We start from the raw sequence: 20,818 nt of genomic DNA on the forward strand, positions 1-20,818 counted from the left end.
GGTCCAGTTGCTTTATAGTGTTGTTCAGATCTGATATTTTCCTGTTTTTAAAATTATGTGTATATTGGGGGCTGGAGAGATGGCTCAGTGGTTAAAAACACTGGTTGTTCTTGCAGAAGACCCAGGTTCAAATCCCACACCCACATGGCAAATGACAACTGTCTGTAACTCCAGTCCCAGGGGATCCAACAGCTTCTTCTGACCTCTGTGGGCATTGCACGACACGGGTGCACATACCTATACCTACATGCAGGCAATACACTCATATGTATAAAATAAAAATAATAAAAAATTTTTTAAAAGTTTAAAATTATGTGTATATATGTGGGTATGTGCATGAGTGCCGGTGTCTATGGAGGCCAGAAGATGCTTTTGGATCTCCTGGCACTGGAGTTACAGGTAGTTGCAAGCTACCCAACATGGGTGCTGGACACCAAACACTTGGGTCCCCTTTATGTCTCTTTCTTCCTCCCTCTTTCCTATTCATTCGATCATTGAGGTTTTATTTATTTATTTGTTTTGAGAAAGAATCTTACTCTGTAGCCCAGGCTGGCTTAGAATTTACTTTATAGCCCAGGCTGACCTCAAACTCACAATCCTCCTGCCTCAGCCTTCTGAATCCTGAGATTATAGGGGTGACCCACCTCTCTAGCTCTTTTTCTTTTCTGTTCTTTTCCTTTTTTTCTTTTCTTTTTCTTTTTTTCCCCTTTTCTTTTTTGGTCTTTTGAGACAGAGTCTCCCTATAGCCCCAGCTGGCCTGGAATTCACTATGTAGACCAGGCTGGCCTCAATCTCATCGAAATCCACCTGCCTCTGCCTCCCAAATGCTGGGATTAAGGTGTGCACCACCATGCCTGACTTTATTTTCTTCTGATACTCTGTCTAGTTTGGTTTCTTTTTCCTTTTTGTGGTTTTTCTTTGGTGGTGCTGGGCATGGAACTGGAGGCCTCATACGCTGTGCAAGTCCTCTGCCACAGAGATCCGTCCCTCTTCTGCCTTGGTTGCATTTTTGAAAGCAGAATAGGAAAGTCTCAATTTTTATTTCCTGTTTCTTCCTTCAGTTCTGTCAACTTTTATATATTTTTGGGATGTGTTTTTAGCTACCTAATATTATTCATAGTTGTTACAGTTTCTTTAATTTTAGCTGACAAAAATTGTATGTATTCATCACATACAATCTGTCATTTTGAAATATGTATCTTGTGGTATGGCTAAATAGGATAATTAACTTCTGCATTGTTTTGCATACTTATGTTTTCTGGTAAGAACACTTAAAATCTATTTTCAGTAATTTTCAAGAATACTATACATCGTGGTAATGACTATAGTCATTATGGTATATAGAGTTTTTGAGCTTATTTGTTTAAACCGGAATTTTGTGTCCTTTTGACCAACACCTGTGTTCTAGTTTATTATTTTTAAAAAGATAATTTTTTTGAGTGTGTCTCTGTGTGTGTATGTACATATGTGTATGAAAGTATCCACAGGGCCCAGAAGGGGGCATTGGACCTCTGGAGCTAGAGTTGTTGGTGCTGGAATCCAAATTCTGGTCCTCTGTAAGAGCAGCAAGCGCACTTAACCACTGAGCCGTTTTTCCAACATCTGTTAGTTTATTCCTGACAGATCCTGATGCCAGTTTATGTCTGTCTTTGTCTCTTAGGGCAAATTTTGACTTAAAAAACACTTTGTCTCCCATCCAAGTACTAACCAGGCCCGACCCTGCTTAGCTTCTGAGATCAGACAAGATTGGGCACGTTTAGGGTGGTCTCAAAAAAGCCAAAAAACAAACAAACAACAACAAAAAAATACTTTGATACTAGAGAGCTCTCTTTAGGTTGTTATTTGCATGGAATATCTTTTTCCATCCTTAAAATTTTAACCTGTTTTTTCCTCTGTACTCAAAGTGAGTCTCCTGTAGACATCATATAGTTGGGTCATGGTTTATTTTATTTGATTATTTTTAATTTTTTCTGTATGGGGGATTAAATCTAGAACCTCATGCATGGTAGGCAAATGTTATACCACTGAGCTACATTCCCAGCTTAGATTGCAATATTTAAAATGATTCTGCCAGTCTCTACCTTTTATTTTGTTTTGTTTGGATTTTTAAAAAAATTTTTTGATGTGGGGGTGTGGGGTTGGAACACAAGCTCTCATTATGTAGTATAGTCCTGGCTAGTCTGGAACTCACTATGTAGACCAGGGTGGCCTTGAACTTGTTTCTGCCTCCTGTTTCTGCCTCTGGAGTGCTGGAATTACAGAAGTGTGCCACCAGGCCTGGTTGTCAGTCTTTGCCGTTTGATTGAAGAATTTAATCCAGGGTTGGCAAAATGGTTTAGGTGGTAAAGTTACTTGCCACCAAGCCTGACAACCTGAGTTCAATCCCCAGGACTTATATAGTGATAGAATGAGAAAACAAATTCCTGCAAGTTGCTCTCTGGTGACCACATATACTCTGTGGCATTCATACATTCACACATAGATACATATGTGCATTGTAGATAAAATTTTTAAAAATTTGAAGAATTTAATCCATTTACATTTAAACTAATTATTGATAAGGAAGGGTTTCTGTGATTTTTGTCATTTGTTTTCTACATATATCTTTTTCTTCCATTATGACCTTTTCTTTGTTTAATTGCTTTCTTTTGTAATATCCTCTTTGGATTGCCTCATTTACACACACACACACACACATGCACACACACACACACACATACACACATACACACACATTCAAGAGGGTATTGAGATCAAACCCAGGGCCTCATGTTAGGTAAATTTTCTGTTACCAAGGTACATTGACAACCCTTTTTAAAAAAAATATTTTATTATTTTTATTTTATGTGTATGCATGTATTGCTTGCATGTAGGTAAGTGCACCCGTGTTGTGCAATGCCCACAGAGGACCAAAGAGGCCTTTGGATCCCCTGGAACTGGAGTTACGGACAGTTGTTAGCTGCCATGTGGGTATTGGGTTCGAACCTGGGTCTCCTGAAGGAACAGTCAGTGTTCTTAACTGCTGAACCATCTCTCCAGCCTGAGAGCCCTTTTTAAGTTTCTTTTTTTTTTTCTTTTTTTTTTTTTTTTCTGGGTCTTTTTGAGACAGGGTCTCCCTGTAGCCCCAGCTGTCCTGGAACTCACTATGTAAACCAGGCTGGCCTCTGCCTCCCCAGTGCTAGGACTAAAGGTGTGTGCCACTGCGCCCAGCTAAATTTCTGTTTTGAGAGAGGGTCTTGCTACATTGCCTAAGCTGACTTTGAACTCATGATCTTATTTCATCTTCCCAAATAGCTAGGATTATTGCCATGCACCTCCCTGCTCAGCTCCTATTTTGTATATTTTTAGGTTCTTTTCTTTTTTCTTTTACTTTTTTCAGTACTGGGGATTGAAACAGACACTATAACACTGAGTTCTATACCCAGCTTTTTAAATATATTTTCACAGTAGTTACCCTCAAAATTATATCTCAATTGATAAACTAATTTGAATCAATATTGCATTAACTTCAGTGGTATACAAAAACCTGGCTCCTTCAGGATTCAGTGCCCCCCTCTGTTTTCATTGTCATAAATTGTATTTTTATTACCATAGTTACATAATTATTAGATTCTGTGTTTATCTTTTAAAATCATATAGGGAGCTGGGCGTGGTGGCACACACCTTTAATTTCAGCAGAAGTACGTAGATCTCTGTGAGATCTAGGCCAGCCTAGTCTATATAACAAGTTCCAAGCTAGCTGGGGCTACAGGGAGACCCTGCTCAAAAGAAGCAAAAATAAATAAGTAAATATATAAATAAATAAACAAAATATGGAAAATGAGAAGTTACAAACCCAACTGTAGTATTCATTTACCTATACATATCTTGTAGTTCACATAGACTTATTATTAGTTATTAATTAATTGGAATAATACCAATTTAGAAGTTCTCTGCAGTCTCTCAGTCCCACTGTAAGAGCATGCTTCAGTGGTCCTTTTATGTACCACCATGGTCTGCCTTGAATAAAGTGTAGTTTTTTTTTAACTATATTTTTTAAATGCCAGTGTCCTGAAATGAAGAGAATGCTCATTGCTGATCACCTGGGCATAATTTACTTAAAAATAAATAAATAAAAAATAAAAATACTAGTATGATTTAAGTACTACTAAAAAAAAAAAAAAACCCAAAAAATCAAACACCTGGGCCTGAAAGTATATATAGTTCACTTTCTAGAGTGCTTGCCTAGCATGCACAAAGTCATGGGCTCATCCCAAGTACTGGATAAACCAGGCATGGTGGCACATGCCTGTAATCCCAGCATTTGGAAGATAGAGGGAGGAATATCAGAAGTGTAATGTCATCCTTGGCTACACAGGGAATTTGAGGCTAACCTGGGCTACAGACTTTGTCTTAAAACCAAAGTCAAAAACCTGACTTCCATTAGAGCTTCCTCCTTGGTGGTGCTGTTCATATAAAGAACAGCTACATTCTGTGTCCATCAAAAGACATTTAGGAGTATTGCACAACGCAATTGTCTTTTAACATTTTATTTGTTATTTTTTTATGTGTATATGTATATTGCCTGCGTGTAGGTAAGTGCACACGTGTCGTGCAATGCCCATGGAAGACAGAAGAGGCCATCGGATCCCCTGGAACTGGAGTTACGGACAGTTGTTAGCTGGAATTCAAAGCCGGGTCTTCTGCAAGAACAGCCAGTGTTCTTAACCGCTGAGCCATCTCTCCAGCCTGAAATTGTCTTTTAAGTCAAATAGGAGAAAAAAAGTTACCACATACTGCCCTATAGTCATCTATTTGCTTTCCTTTACTTGTATGCCATTTTAAAAAATTACATTCATTTATTTATTTTGTATAGCAGTGTGTGTGTACATCCATCTGTGCACCAGAGTGTAGGTCAGAAGACAATTTGTGGGATTGGGTCTCTCCTTCCACCATTTGGGTCCCAAGGATTGACTCGGGTCAGGCTTGGCAGCAAGCACCTTTACTCTCTGAGCTATCTTGCTGGGCCAGTGCACCATTTTTTAAGTGAACAAGAGTTTACCCTATCTTTTCATTTCAACCTAAAGGCTTTACTTTACTATATGTTTACCTACAACAAATTTTCTTTATTTTTATTTTTCTAAGAAGGTCTTAATGTCGTTTCCTTTTTGGAGGTTACTAATATTATACTAGTATTCTTGGTCGGTACTCTTTTGTCTTTTTCTTTTAACACTCTGAATATTTCCCATTACCTTCAGCCCTCCTCGGTTTCTTGTGAGAACTTGGCTCTTAATCTCATTGGGGAGCTTTTGCATGAGATCTCTTACAGCTTTTGTTTCTCCCCTTGTCTTTGCCCTTTTACTGTTTGACTCTGATGTATCTAGCTGAGGATCTCCTTGAGTTTCCCTTTCTTAATGTTCACTGAACTTCCTAGAAGTATAACAATATTCTCATCAAATATAAGAAAGTTTTCAACCTTCATCTTCTCTCTCTGTCTCCCCCTCCCTCCTTCCTGTCCCCTTCCCCTCCCTCTCTCTCTCCCTCTCTCCCTCTTCTTCTTCTTTTCCCTTATTTCCTCCCCATCCCCTCCCCTTCTCCCTTCCCATCTTCCCCCCCTCTCTGCCTTTTCCTCCCTCTCTTCATCCCCTTCTCCATTCCTCTCCATCTTCCTCTCTCTCTCTCTCTCCTTTGATGTGGTGTTAGGAATTGAACCCAGGGTCTCATACATGCTAGGCAAGTGTTCTACCACCAACCTAGATCCCAGCACTTGGCCACTATTCCTTTAGACATTCTTCCGGCCTCATTGTCTCTTTCTTCTTTTTCTGGGGCTCCCAGAATGTATACATCGGTTCCTTTGGTGGTGTGCCACTGGTTTCTGAGGCTCTGTTCTTTTCATTGTTTCTCAAATTGGATTATCTCAACTGATGTAGCTAATGTTCACAGATTCTTCTTGTTCAGATCTAGTGTTAGTACCCTGTGCTGAGTTTTTCATTTTGATTTTTATGTTTTTTGCTCCAGAATTTGTACTTCGTTCCTTTTTACAATCTCTGCTGCTTTACTGACACTCTTTATTTGGCAATTCATCCTTCTCTTGGCTTCTGTTGGCTTTTTTTCATGTTCTCCTTGAACTCTTTTGGACATATTTAGGATCATTGACTAAATTTCGTTTGTCATGGTTAATTTCTGTCAATTGCCCTTCCCCTTTCCTGTGAATGAATTATAATCCCTTGGGATTTTTTCTTGTGTATGCTTTGTAATTTTATGGTGAAAATGGGACATTTCTGTATATTAATGCAGCAACACTTGGAATGAGATTTTATTACCGCCCACCCCAGGATTATGTGTTACTATGTGCTATGGATTTAGTTAATGGGTTTTTTCTAAACTATTTTTGTAAAGACTATTTTTAATTGATTGTGATCACTTCTCTTTCTTTAGTGATCAATAGATTATTTAAAAGCTGGTGTGGTGGCCTATAATTCCAGCACTTGGGAAGGCTGCGGCAGGCAGGAGGAGTTCAAGGTTAGCCTGAGCTATATAGTAAGACTTTGTCTTTTTTTTTTTTTAAGTGACTTAATAGAGATTTCCATAATCATCTAGAGTTAAAAATAAAAGAGAGGAAAAGAAAAAGAGTGAAGACAGGAGGGGAGAGGGGAAGAGGAGAAGGAGAGGGTCTCTTGATCTTTGCATATTAGAGGGGTGAGGGCAGGCTGGCCCAACTCTTAAGAATAAAGTTCTAAGTAAGTGTGAAAGAGAGGCAAGACCCAGCAAATATCTTAGGAAGCGACCAGATAATTAATTAGTTAATTAATTTTGTGTGAGGGTGTATATAGGTCTTTATGTGTGTATGTATACATAGGTATGTCTGCATGCAGATGTTTGGGGATATGCTCACCTGTGCATGTGTATGTGGAGGCCAGAGGTTGACATCAGGATGTCTTCCTCAATCACTTCTCCATCTTATTTTTTTTTCTTTTTCATGTGTATGTGCATGTTGTGCACGTATGTGTATATGTATGTTTTCACATGTGTAAGTGATGTGAAGGTCAATAGAAGACTTCAGGAGTCGTCTTTGATTGCTCTGTCTTATTCATTGAAGCAGTGTCTCTCAGTTGAGCCCAGAGCTCACCAAAATGGGTTAGTCTAGCTAGCCAAATTGCTGCAAGGATTCTTGTTGACACCTTCCAAGCGCTAGAATTACAGGTAGGTTGCCATGCCCACCCAGCATGCACATGGGTTCTGGGAATCTGAACTCTTATCCTTATACTTGCACAGCAAATGCTTTAACCTCTGAGCCATAGCCCCAACCATCTGCCATTTTTCTGAGACAGGGTCTTTTCTTTGAACCTGAAGCTTGCCATTTTGGCTAGACTGGTTGGCCAAGTCCCTCCTGTCCACCTGTGTCTGCCCCCCATTGCTGGGGTTATAGATGCATACCACTGTGCCCAGATTTTTACATGGGTGCTGAGGATATGAACTTAGGTCTTTGTGTTTGCACTCCAAGCGCTTTACCCACTGAGTCATCTTCCTAGGTCCTGTAAGCACATCTTTTAATGTTTCCTTTAAATAAGCTAAGATGTTGGAAGTTAGGGAGTTTGAGTCTAATTGACAGCATTAGACTCTTCCTTGATGCCCCGCTGCCTTGCACAAAGGACTCACTGCCAAGTACCCAGCAGAGTGTCCACGTGCCAACAGTTACTCCTTTGCACACCACACACATCAGGAAGACCCACTGCAGCCATGCCTGTTTGCTGCTGAAGCAGTTCCAGCTCCAGAATGCTGTCTCAGCCATGACAGTTTCAAAATAGCTTGTGCTTGACTTCTTGCCACCAAAGCCTTGGTGAACTCTAAATGACCCTGCAGCCATGTTTACCCACAGGCCAGAGAGGGAGCACTTCTCCAGGTGGCCGAGCAGACCAGCTGTGATTCATGCAAGCACAGTACAGGTTACATAAAGAACTTCTGTGATTGGTACAAGTGTGGTCCCTCATTTGCATGATGGACTGCAATGATCATGCAGACACCTGTGCCATCCCCTGGGATAAGCAGGCTATTCATCTTCTAAGTCACCCAAAAGAGACCACACCCTCCTGTGCCGGCTCCCTGGTGTTAGAACATTAGGCCCAGTCAAAGATTCTCTCAGTGGTCTTTTCTTGCCTATTTTTGATATTTTGTTGTTCTTTTGAGTTTTTGGGGTTTTTTTTTTCTGATTTTGTGATAAAGGGTCACATACTGGCCTTGAACTCACTATGTAGCCAAGAATGACCTTGAATTTCAGGTCCTGCCACTTCCACCTCCCAAGTGCTGGGATTAAAGAGCATGCCACCATTGAGCATTGGAGAGATGGCTCAGCTGTTAGGAACACTTGCTCCTCTTACAGATGACCTAAGTTCAGTTCCAGGACCCACATCAGGCAGCACACAACTACCTATAACTCCAGCTCCAGGGGATCCAGTGCCTCTGTGGGTACCTGCACTCACATGCACATATCCATACACATATACATACATATAATTTTTAAAAATCTTAAAAAAAAAAAAAGCATGGGTCTGAAGAGATGACTCAGCAGTTAAGAGCACTGGACGCTTTTGCAGAGGACCTGGGTTCAGTTCCCAAAACCCACATGGTAACTAACAATTATCAGAAACATCAGTTCCAAGGGATCTTGTGCCCTCTTTTGGCCTTCAGGGGCATCGCACACATCGATGCACCTACATACATGCAGGCAAAACAGTAATATACATAAAATAAACTTAAAAAAAATAAAGAGTGCATCACTATACCAGGCTTACTTTTGATTTTGGTGGTGGTTTGGGTTTTTTTAAAGTGATTTTATCTTTGTAACTCCAATTGGCCTAAAATTCACTATGTAGACCAGGCTGACCTTGAACTTAAATGATCCTCCTGCCTCTGCCTCTCAAGTGCTAGGATTACAAGGGTGGTGATGCCTTCTAATATATATATTCTGTATGTGTATGATGTGTGTGTGAGGGTGTATGTATGGAGGTCAGAGGGAATTGGTTCTCCAATTTCTATGGTTCCTCCACCATAGGTTCCAGGAGTTGAACCTAGGCCATCAAGCTTGCTCAGCAAGTGCTTTGACCTGCTGAACTATCTTGCTTGCCTAACTTTTGATATTTATCATTACTAAAGCGAACTGAGCTGATAAGATGAAGGGAGGAGGGTGCCTCTGGCTGCAGAGCAGTGGGGGAGGCAGCAGCAGCAGCCACTAGAGGGCAAAGAGCTGAAACTAGAAGCTGTGGGTCCTGGTCATTGGAAGAGTTCCAGGAAGGTGCCAAACCCCAAAGGCCAAAAGTCTCAGACACCCTAACCCTGTGAGGGACCAAGGATGCCAACAGCTTAGGCCTGAGTGCTGTGACACTTACTGCTGCAGGACTGAGGGTTCCAGCAACCCAAGGCCTGTTCAGGTGCCACTGTCTGAGGGGCTGCTGCTACATGCTGCAATCTGCTACTGCCACTCACTGCTGCAAGCAGAGGGTTACATTGCCTTCTAAGTGCTGTGGCTCCTGGTGGGCAAAGCTAGGGCAACAAACGTCCAATCTGAAGGCCTGGAGTCATACATCTCTGGCTTCTACAGCCTGGAGCAATAGACCCTTAACTCTTACGGTTTGGAGCTATACACCTTTGGGTCTGCCGGCCCAGCCCCTAGGCCTTGGGCACTCAAGGGTCTGGGACTGCCAACACTGGAAGAGCATCTCTTCCATTCACATCTTCTATAGAGCTAGAACAAAGAGACCCAACCAGCTGATTGACATTCTTGTGTGGGTTTTTTTGTTTTTTTGGTCTTTTTGAGACAGGGTCTCCTTGTATCCCCAGCTGGCCTGGAACTCACTATGTAGACCAGGCTGGCCTTGAACTCACAGAGATCCATCTGCCTCTGCCTCCCAAGTGCTGGGATCAAAGGCGTGCGCCACCACGCCTGGCCAATTTTTTTTATTTTTAAAGATTCATTTTATTTCATGTATAGTGTGTGTGTGTGTGTGCCTGAGTGTATGTATGTGCACCATGTGCATTCAGGTGCCCATGAAGGGCAAAAAGAGGTTATCCCCCCCCCTCCCAGAACAGGAGTTAATAGGCAATTGTGAGCCATTGATGTGGGTGTTGGGAACTGAACCAGGGTCCTCTGCAAGAGCAGTAAGCACTTATAACTTCTAAGCCATCACTCCAGCCCCATCTCCAGCCCTTCTTGTTTTGTTTTTTGTTAAAGGAAGTCTTGCTTTGTCTACAGGCTGGCCTGGAACTCCTGAGTTCAAGTGTTCTTCCTCAGTCTCCTAAACATCCAGCTGCTGATCACTAGTGTGTGTGTATGTGTGTGTGTGTGTGTGACAGAGAGAGAAGGGAGGAGGAAGGGAGAAAGAGAAAGACGGAGAGGGAGAGAGGGAGAGAGAGGGAGAGAGAATGAGCCTCAGCTAGGCTGAAATTTGCTATGTAGACCAGGCTGGCCTTGAACTCACAGAGATCCACTTGCCTCTGCCTCCCAAGTTCTAGGATTAAAGGCATGTGCCACCATACCTGGCTGGTTTTTTTGGGGGGCGGGGGGGTCTTTTGAGACTGGGTCTCCCTGTAGCCCCAGCTGTCCTGGAACTCACTATGTAGACCAGGCTGACCTTGAACTCACAGAGATCCGCCTGCCTCTGCCTCCCAAGTGCTGGGATTAAAGGCGTGCACCACCATGCCCGGCTTATTTTTTATTTTAAGGACTGATTTACTATGAGAAAGAGAGATTGACTGATTCACTTTGTAGCTCTAGCTGGCCTAGGACTGGCTATGTAGACCAGCCTGGCTTCAAGTCTGAGTTCACCAGGTGCTGGTTCTGTCAGTTTTAACAGCTTAATTCTTATGCTTGTGAAGGTCCATATTTGGGGAGTTTCCTGCTCTCCCATTTTTATTGATGTCACTCCTAGGTGACATCATTTCTGGTTTTTTGAGTCAGGATCTCTCTGTAGCCCCAGCTAACCTGGAGCTCACTGTGTAGACCAGACTGACCTCAGTCTCAAAAAGATCTGCCTGCCTCTGCCTCCTGAGCGCTGGAATTAAAGGCATGCACCACCACACCCAACCCTAGGTGTAGACATTTTTATGGTTATTTAGTTTATTATTTTTATTTTATATGTATGAGTGTATTGCCTGCATGTATGTAAGTGTATCCATGTCGTACAGTGCCCCTGGAGGTCAGAAGAGAGTGTAGGATCCCCTGGAACTGAAGTAACGGATGGTTGTTAGATACCATGTGGGTGCTGGGAACCAAACCCAGGTTTTTTGCAAAAGCAGCCAGTGCTCTTAACTGCTGAGCCTTCTCTCCAGCCCCAACATTTTTATGGTTATTTTATACTGATAATTGAGCCCCTAAAAGAAATAAGTCTGCTGGGCATGGTGGTGCATGCCTTTAATACCAGCACTGGGGGGAGGGGGGGCAGAGGCAGGTGGATCTCTGTGAGTTCAAGGCTAGCCTGATCTACATAGTGAGTTCCAGGCTAGCTGGGGCTACAGGAACACCCTGTCTCAAAAATACCAAAAAAAATAAAAAATAATCCGTTTTAAGTGTAGGTGATAACACATTTCTTTACAGCCAAGCCAATATAGTTCATTGTAATTATCTATTTTGGATTAAATTATTGAATAATATATCATAGTTATATTGATTTGAATTTCTTTCACTGTTGAGTTTCAGCCTTTGTCAGTTTAGCACAGGTATTTGTAAGTTGTCGTTTCCTTTGATCGTTGGGCTCTGGGCTTTCATTAGCCATTAGCCTTCCATCTTCATTGCATTTCATTGAGCCAAGTCTGCATATGTGGTATGGTCCATCCTGGCCAGTCCCAGGGTCCCTTTAAGTTGCTCACTCACTCAACAGAAATGCACAGATCCCTACTCTGTGTGCCAAGTCCAGGCAGGAGCATGGGAAATGGTGGAGATCAGACCAACCTCTCTTACCCTTGTAACAAACAGCCTGAGTAGCATCAGTTGGAGCAGGAGCCCCTGGACTCAGACCAGATGATGTGGGATATCATCTCAGGACATAGTTTTGCTGTTGAGAAATGCTGACTTTAAATATATACATTTATTTTTTATATATATATACATATATATACACATATATATATATACATATATATACATATATATGTGTATACATATATATACACATATATATACATATATATGTATATATATATACATATATATACATATATATAGTGTCCTCCTACTTACCCATCATGTTGCTGCAATGAAAAATCAGATCAGCCACCTGACCTTGATGGTGCCTCCTAGTGGTGGACCTGGAGAAGGACTCCCTCTGAGTAGCAGCAGCCGAGGCCTCTCCTGAGAGACTTGGGAATTCAGTCTTTTAGTTTCTTCTGTAGAGTCACTTTACTTGACAGGGAGTTCCTTCGAGGACAGGGAATCCCACAGTTTGCAGATGGCCAGGCCCCAGTAGACTGTGCTAGCCCTTCCTTGCCAAGGAGGTAGACATCCCTCGCCTGTGCAAGCAGAGGCCAGATAAAGGCAGTAGAGATCCCATGATTGAGGGATTTCCTCTCTTCTCATCCAGTATGGCTTGGTATCTGGGACATTTAAGTGTGGATGGGGACCCCTAGTACTCTGTTCCATCCACAGGGGTTCAAGCAGCCACTGCTGTGCCCACCTTCTTGCCAAACCTGAAATGAGGCCTCCTGAACCATCCCTCTCTTCTTACACAGCAGTTCTGCAGGCCCACTCTGGCTCAAACTCCCAAATCACGGATGCAGGAGCCCAGGGACTCATTCCCCACTGACTGGAGTCCACCACCCACAGAATTCCTAAACCAGAAGGTGCTGCAGGCTCCCCCTGAGAGCCACAGGAGACTGCATGAAATGTTGGAACAGGAGCCCCTGGACTCAGACCAGAATGTGAGGCTGGCCTCACTGGAGGACCTATTCTGGAACATGGCAGGTCCAAGCCAACAGACTGTGACCCCAGAGGTAAGTGAGCCAGGGGCCATCCCTTTTAGTGATCCTTTCTTAATTGCCCCCAGGCATCCTTTTTGGCTACTCACTCCTCAGCCATGCCCCAGCTCCCTTCCATTACTCAGCTACCCTTCTTAACCCTTTCTGGGTCATATACCACACCTTTCCCCAGCTCCAGGGTCCTCAGAGCTAAGAGCATGAACCCCCAAACTGGACTGTACCTCTATGTTTCCACTTCTAACTCCTGCTAATGGAGGGCTATGGGGTGGCATTAGAGCCTTTTCTGCATGGGGCCCCTCAAGGCTTTCATCACTGAGCTGGGATTTGACCCTAGAGCAAGGAGGGACCTCAATGCCGAGCTTGGTGGAGGACAAAGACCAAAACTAACCCAGGTCCAGTTATAGAGATTCCTAAATGGAGACTTCAGTTAGAAAGTTCACACTGGGAGTAAAATCCTTGTGGTAACTAGAGTATGGGGATATTAAAGGCCTACAAGCCCAAGATATTTACTCCAAGCATAGGGCTTCAATTGTTGGCAATAGCCTAAGTGCCCACCACTGGGGATCTAATAACCCATGTTCTACCATGTGTAAGAATACCCTGGCAGTGTTGAGGAAGCTCAGAACATACACACACACACACACACACACACACACACACACACACACACACACACACAGAGAAAATCTCTGGCATTCATATGAAATGACTCGAGTTATATTTTTATTTTTTAAATTTTTAAATTTTATTTTTTATGTGTATCCATGTATTGCCTGCATGTAGGCATGTGCACCCATGTCATGCAATGCCCGCGGAGGTCAGAAGAGGCTGTCAGATCCCCTGGGACTGGAGTTATGGACAGTTGTTAGCTTCCATGTGGGTTCTGGGATTCAAACCCGGCTCTTCTGCAAGAACAACCAGTGTTCTTAACCGCTGAGTCATCTCTGCAGCCCCTCAAGTTAATATTTCTAATTAGAGAAGAGTGCAGGATGGGGTACATAGTGCATACCATTTGTGCTACAGAGGTGCTACTTGCTTGTCCTTGTGTAACAGTGTCTCTGAAAGCACTGGGGTTCCCTGTGAGGAGGGAGCTGGGAGACCTCCATGTTTTTAATATATTTTTAAAGTCATGTTAATGTATCATGTGTTCAGAAAAATAAACAGAATCCCCTTATTTCTGTTTTTCTCTTCTTCCCCATCCCTGTGTCCTGTCTTTCCAGTTAGCCTCTAGAGACTCAGAGTGCTACATCAACAACCTAGATTACTTACTGCAGGAGAAGAGGTGAGTGTGGAACAAGGTGTGTCATAGGGGTTCATTTCTGTGAAGCTGGCAGCATTTTAGGAGCAGCTTCATGTTGGGACAAGGCAGCCTTCCCAACTCACCTACTGTGGAGCACCATGTGTGCTCTGATTAGTATGGAATAGCAGACAGGTGTGTGGGCATCCCTAAAGCAGAGGCTCTGGGTCCACGACCCCACCAGCCCCACCAGGAACAAAGCCCTCCTCCCAGGTTACCCCTCCTCCCAGTTCCATTCCCCAGTTCATGCCACTTTGGGGTGTCTCATTAGAGGGACATGGAAAAGAAGACGCTGTGACACTGAGGTGCTCAGCCTGATCACAGCCTCTGTCCTACCCCTGCATGGAAGCACATGTGCTTAGTTTCCTTCTTGCTTTATCTAATCATATCTGCCTTCTCCCTTCTCCCACAACAGAGCAACGTATCATGGATAAGTTAGTTTCTGAACCAGCTGTTCCCCTCAGCAGCTTCTAAGGGCAAACATCGTGTTGGTCAGAAGTAGAAATCCCTTAGGAAGATACAGGTGGTATTGGAGACCAGTTCCTCTCACTCTCTTTGGGGGTGAACACCTGGGGAGGAGGTTGGCTTGCACAGAGGGGCCTATTTGGGTGGGAACTGCTAGACTCCTGCCCACGGTAGACTCCTCACACTGAGATGACAGAGAACAGCTGCTCATGTGTCGGGGTCATGTTTGCTGGCCTGCTGTTTGATGGCATGTGAGCAGATTGCTCAAGTGACCCAATTCTCCTCTGTCCTTCTCCTTCTGTTGCTTGTTCAACGCATGTGTGCGTATATGCATGTAGGCTACATTGCACAATTTAAGTCCAGGTGGGCGGGGCAACTGTAAAATAGAATTCTCTCTGCTCCTGCTGGGCACATTCATGCCTGCTTTCACAGGATTTCCCCCAGATCTGTCAGCCCTGCATTCTTGCCCACAGGAGGACATTAGATATACTTATGAGGCAGATAACTCTTCTCTATCTATCCATTCTACCTACCCCAGCGTCAGTCCATCTCCTTTCTCCATACAGTTCGTTTGGCTCTTAATATCTGAAGACTTTTTCTTGTTTAATTTTTATATTACGTGTGTGAGTGTTTTGCTTGCATGTATGTATGTGTACCACATGCACATCAAGTGCCCTCAGAAGCCAGAAGAAGGTGTCATGAGTCCCTGGAAGTGGATTTACAGGTGGTTGCAAGCCTCCACATGGGTATTGGAAACTGAACCCGGGTCCTCTGCAAGAGCAGTAAGTGGTCTTTATCCACTGGCTCATCTCTCCAGCCCCAAGACTTTTTTTGTTTAACTTCCCTCACTTGAGACTAAATCGAAAGACAAGGAAGGAACTATGTACTTCCACAGTGCCCAGCACTGTGCTGTAAATTTAACAGATGCTTGGAAATGTTGGCGGGAAAGCAATAGCTTTCCTTCACACCTGGCCCTCAGTGTTGTCCAGCATTGGGAGGTCCCTGCGCTGATCAGTCAGTTCAGGCTGCTAAAACAGAGTACACAGCCTGGGGCTTAAATGCAGTTCCATTTCTCACTGTTTTGGATGCTGGAAATCCAGCATGAAGGTTCTGGCTGATATCCTGGTGAGGCTTTCTGTCTTACAGATAGCCATCTTGCGTGTGCTCATGTGGTAGAGAAAGCAGCTCTCTGGGGTCTCTTCCTATAAGGATCATATTCCCATTGGATCAGGGTCCCACTCTGCAACTAATTTTACTTCTTTAAAAAAGCTATACTAGGTATTAGGGTCTCAGTAAATAAATTAAAGGGGAAGATAGACAGATACTCTGTAGCATATTGCATCCTAAGCCCTGGGCCAGGCACTGGATAGAGAGAGCTGATGGTGCCACCCTCTTCTGGAAACATTATAAGCAGGCAGAGGTATGTTTTGTATCATGTTGAAGAAAGATCCCATCAGCAGCCCTGGAGGAATGGGTGGGAGGGTGAGAAAGAAGCAGAGCTAATGGGTGAGGGCCTGGGAGGGCTTATCCTAGGAGGCCCCAGTGAGGAGGAGAAGGAGGCCCCCGATGGGTCTGATACCCTGAGTTACTAGACTCTAGGCTGTCTGTGTGAGGAAGAGGAATGCAGACTTGGACATGTGAAATAGAGGTCCCAGTCATACTGAACTAGAAATCATCAGATACATGACTGACAGCAGGATCTCGGTGCAAGATAGAGATCTGGGAGGGAGATAGACTCTTAGAACTGAGGCCCCGTGGGCACAGATATGGGGAGCTCCTAGAAGGACCAAACAGGGCCTAGAGAGGCCCTAGACCCCTTCAACAGCCTCTGAGAGCAAGAACAGAGAAGGCCGAAGGACGACTTGATGTTTACTAAGAGTGTATAGGACTGTTAGGACAGAAGGGAATGAGCATATGTCTTAGTTCATCTGCTGCTATAACAGAGTACCCAAGACTGGGAGGCTTGTAAAGAAAAGAGACTGATTCATGGTTCTGGAGGTTCAAGAGCATGATGCTGGCATCTATACAATTTCTAATGAGAGCTTTGTGCTGTTCCCCACATGGCAAGTGGAAGGGAATACAGAAGAAAATAGGTAAAACATAAATTTAAAAAGCATTAACCATTCATGAGGGCTTCATCCTAGAACCCAACACCTTGTGATAGCCCCTCCACTTCTCAATAGGATTACTCTGACAATTACATTTACACAGGAGCTTAGGGAGGACAGTCCATATGCAAAGCACAGCCAGCCAGGAGTTGGGGCCCATAACAGAATGGGTGCAAAGGCCCTGAGGCAGGGACTAGCTGAATGGGAAGTGAAGCACTCATGGGATGATGCAAGCAAATGGGGTGCTCTTAGCCACTTCAGGACAAGTGGGGAAGGGCAAGGAGCAAAAAGGAATGGGCCGGGTGGGAGGGAAGGCTCTGGCCGCTAGTAACTGGAGAGTTAAATGGGATGCCAAGGAACAGAAGACACAGCTCCCATCCCCACCCACATCATGTAGCTGAGCCCTGGAGAATAGAAGAACAGGCCCAGACCTGGGAGCATTACACAGTGAATTGGTGCCTAAACAAGGTCCACAGATAAACACATGCTTGATGTTGTATGGCAAAAAACTGTCTTCCTTCATCCCTGCTCTTGGAAGCAAAACATGCTTCCCTGTTTTCAGGGAAGGACACCAGGAATGTGGCCTTGCACTTCGTAGGCCTGCTGTGTTCTGAGGGTCCCTGCAGCCAGGCAGACAGGACTGGAGAGCAGTTAGCAGCACTGGCAGCTGGCTCAGGCTCTCCTTTTCTCACAGGGAACAGGCCCTGGAACAGGAGTGGGAGCAGCTGCTACTGCAGGACCATCTGAATCTTGACTCTTCTGATTGTTACGAAGATGACAGTGAAGTACAGCTCACTCCTGAACACAGGTAAGGGGCAGGGCCTCATGGGTATAGGCAGAGTTCCAGCTACCAGTTTGTACTGCTTCCTGTTAGGGACACATTCACTCACTGATTCAAGAAATATCCAGTTATCTACTGCTGGACTTTAGAGGGCTAGCCTGACCTTCAAGAACACAGAGATCATAAAACAGCCCAATTATCTGCCAAGCTCACAGAGCCCTATCTCACGGGAAACTAGCTACACAAAACCGTAGTCTAACTGAAAACTGCCTTTGGCGGGGAGATTATGGCCACATGAGATGTTTCATCTCCCCTTCCTGGGGGAACGAAGATGGATGTTAGTGCTCTGTTGGTCCTGATTTAATTGGGCCACTGGCTTGGAAGGCTGGATTCATCTGCACCATAAGGTCTCAGATGCCTAGGGACTAGACTGGAATCCATCTTTAGGGTACACTGTTTTCAATCTGTCTTGGTCCTTTGGGGCTGCTGAGTCCCATGAACAACAGAAATCTGCTTAGCACAGTGGACCTGGAGACTGGCGGCCTGTCATGGTGCCAGCATGTCAGGTTCTGCCCATATTTTGTGTCCTCATGTGGAAGAAACAGGGCTCCAGATCTTTCTAGGTTCTCTTACATATTTGGGGTGCACCTAGGTTTTTTGCTTATTTTCAATTTCTAACTTATATGTTTTTGCCTGCATGAAGACAAGTGTACCACATGTGAGCAGTGCCTGTGGAGACCAGAAGAGGGCATCAGATCCCCTGGAAGTAGAATTACAACTGGTTCTGAGCCACCATGTGGGTGCTGGGAACCAAACCCCAGTCCTCTTAAACTGCTGAGCCATTTTCTCCAGACCCTGGATATTTTTTATTTTTATTTTGTGGGTACAAGCATTTTGCCTGCATGTATGTGACTGCACCTGTGCGTGCAATGCCCAAGGAGGTCAGAGGAGTGTCCAATTCCCCTGGAACTGGAGTTACAGACAATTGTTAGCCACCATGTGGGTTCTCGGAATTGAACCCGGGTCCTCTGTAAGAGCAGCCAGTGCTCTTAACCATTGAACCATTTCTCCAGCCCCTGATTTTTTTTCTTTAAGTACTGGAAGTTGAATCCAGGATGAGGAGTCAAGGAAGGCCTTTCTGAAAAGCTGACTATTAAGCAGGTCCCTGAAGGCAGTGGGAACCAGCTCAGAGGGCCTGCAGTGTGAGCACAGCTGGTATATTGGGCAGCAGTAAGGACGTGACAGTAGGGACAGGAGGTCAGGGAGCTAAAGGTAGACTGGGTCTCAGAGTCTTTCTGAGTGAGCTGGCTGCCACTGATCTGACACACATCTGAATGGAATTATCTGTCCACTGTGCTGATGGCAGACTGGTGGGGTAGAGGGGGGTCATGGCACGGAGAGGATGTAGTGATAAAACTGAAATGGCTTCTTTTTCTGCACTCAATCACAACACAGGAGACCTCTGTGAGTCCAGAAGATTAGGAGCTTTCTCCCTACCAGGGAACAAGTGGTTCTGTAGTGGACACCAGGCAGGTGTCCGCTATAGTTCAGATACTGTCTACCTGCGGACACCATCAGCTCCTGCAGAGTTGGGGCTCCATCTCCATGACTGCTTGTCACAAGCCCAGATTGTTTTACTAGTCCTTCTGATTGACTCACTGTGAGTTGGGATTCAGACAACCTCCTTGGATTCAGTGAATTTGCTAGGGCAGTGCACAGGACTCAGAAATGCATATAGTTGTTTGTTATACATGATATAAAAGGAATACCAATGGAGACACATAGGTGAGCTTTAAGAAGAAGTGCGGAGTTTCTACACTTTCCAGGCTTGCCACTGCCTAGGAACTGTCCTGCTAATAGGCTTCATGGGAAAGCCCTACCAGGCCTGCCTACTCAGGGTCTTTTTTTTAAAAAATTATTATTTTTATTTTGTGTGTATGAGTATATTGCCTGCTTGTGTGTAAATGCACCTGTGTCATGCAATGTCTGTGGATGTCAGAAGAAGGCGTCAGATTCCCCTGGAACTGGAGTTACAGGTTTTTGTTAGCCACTATGTGGGTGCTGGGAATTGAACCCCAGTCCTCTACAAGAGCAGCCAGTACCTGTAACTGCTGAGCCATCTCACCAGCCTACTTTGGATCTTCTGGATCTCCAGCATTCCTTCCCTTAGGACATAGGGCAGGGACCCCTCTGCAAAGAAAAGAGTTTAAAGACTTAACTGTCAAATAAGGTAGACCACAGGGAGATTCTAAAGATGAAGATTCACCATTCACCGGTGTTTGCATAACTTTTGGAGGCCCCTTGGGGAAATGAACCTCTAGTTTCCATGGGCCATCTCCAGGAGAGAGTCACAAGCCAGAAACCATGAACAAACACAAAACATTTTGTAATATCATAGGTGGTCCTGGCAATAATCTGAGAAAAATTATATGACCCAGATACTGCCTGGATCCTGGGCAGAGCAGACACATTCTGGGTATGCTTCACAGTGAAACCAACAGTTTGCCAGCAAATTGGCTGGTATGGTAGAGAGAGGTACTCAAAGCAGTAGGGACAGGCTGGGCATGGTGGCGCACGCCTGTAGTCCCAGCAGTTGGGACTCAGCAGGTGGATCTCTGTGACTTCAAGGCCGCCAGCCTGGTCTACATAGTGAGTTCCAGGACAGCTGGGGCTAGGGTGTGGTGGCTCATGTTCCAGGCCAGCTGGAGCTACCTGTCTCAAATGAAGGGCTTGAGGCTGAGTGGCTGGAAGGCTGAGGCTCCATTTTTGTATTTTGAGACAGCTCTCCCTATATAACCCAGGCTAACCTTGAGTTTCATCCACTTGCTTCTATCTCCCAATTGCTGGAGTTACTGACATGTCATCATACCTGGTATGCAGATATATTTTACTAAATGTCAGAAGACCCAGGAACCACAGGCTGGCTTGCAGAATAGAGTTGTTCACTTGGGGAGCCCCAAGGGCAAGATCACGTAGGTGGTTGGAACGGGCAAACTTTAGAGTCATCATGTGCAGATGATATTTTAAACCCTGAAACACGCTGGACATGGTGGTACATACCTATAATCTCAGCACTTTGGAACCAGAGACAGAAGAGTAGAAAGAGAAAAGGAAACTGAGCATCTGGAAGAAACCTGGCCCTCAAGCACTGGACATTTTTGTATTTTGTATTCAATCTAAGTGAACAGAGAACGGGAGGGACAAGAAATGCAATAGCATTTA

The 20,818-nt window shown here is 44.4% G+C and overlaps 1 protein-coding gene across 1 annotated transcript in view; it reads left to right on the plus strand.

The window, feature by feature from the left end:
- Positions 1 to 20,818, plus strand: part of Sema4c (semaphorin 4C) — a 162,430-nt gene that overhangs the window by 25,657 nt on the left and 115,955 nt on the right. Inside the window, exons 2-4 of the mRNA XM_008837952.3 lie at positions 12,700 to 12,960; positions 14,166 to 14,227; positions 17,510 to 17,623. Coding sequence (XP_008836174.1) covers positions 12,742 to 12,960; positions 14,166 to 14,227; positions 17,510 to 17,623 — 395 coding nt within the window. The 5' untranslated portion in view covers positions 12,700 to 12,741. The remainder of the gene's footprint in view (positions 1 to 12,699; positions 12,961 to 14,165; positions 14,228 to 17,509; positions 17,624 to 20,818) is intronic.

Source organism: Nannospalax galili, unplaced genomic scaffold (genome assembly GCF_000622305.1).
Source record: "Nannospalax galili isolate Female #2095 unplaced genomic scaffold, S.galili_v1.0 scaffold1311, whole genome shotgun sequence".
In the NCBI taxonomy this organism is placed as follows: domain Eukaryota; kingdom Metazoa; phylum Chordata; class Mammalia; order Rodentia; family Spalacidae; genus Nannospalax; species Nannospalax galili.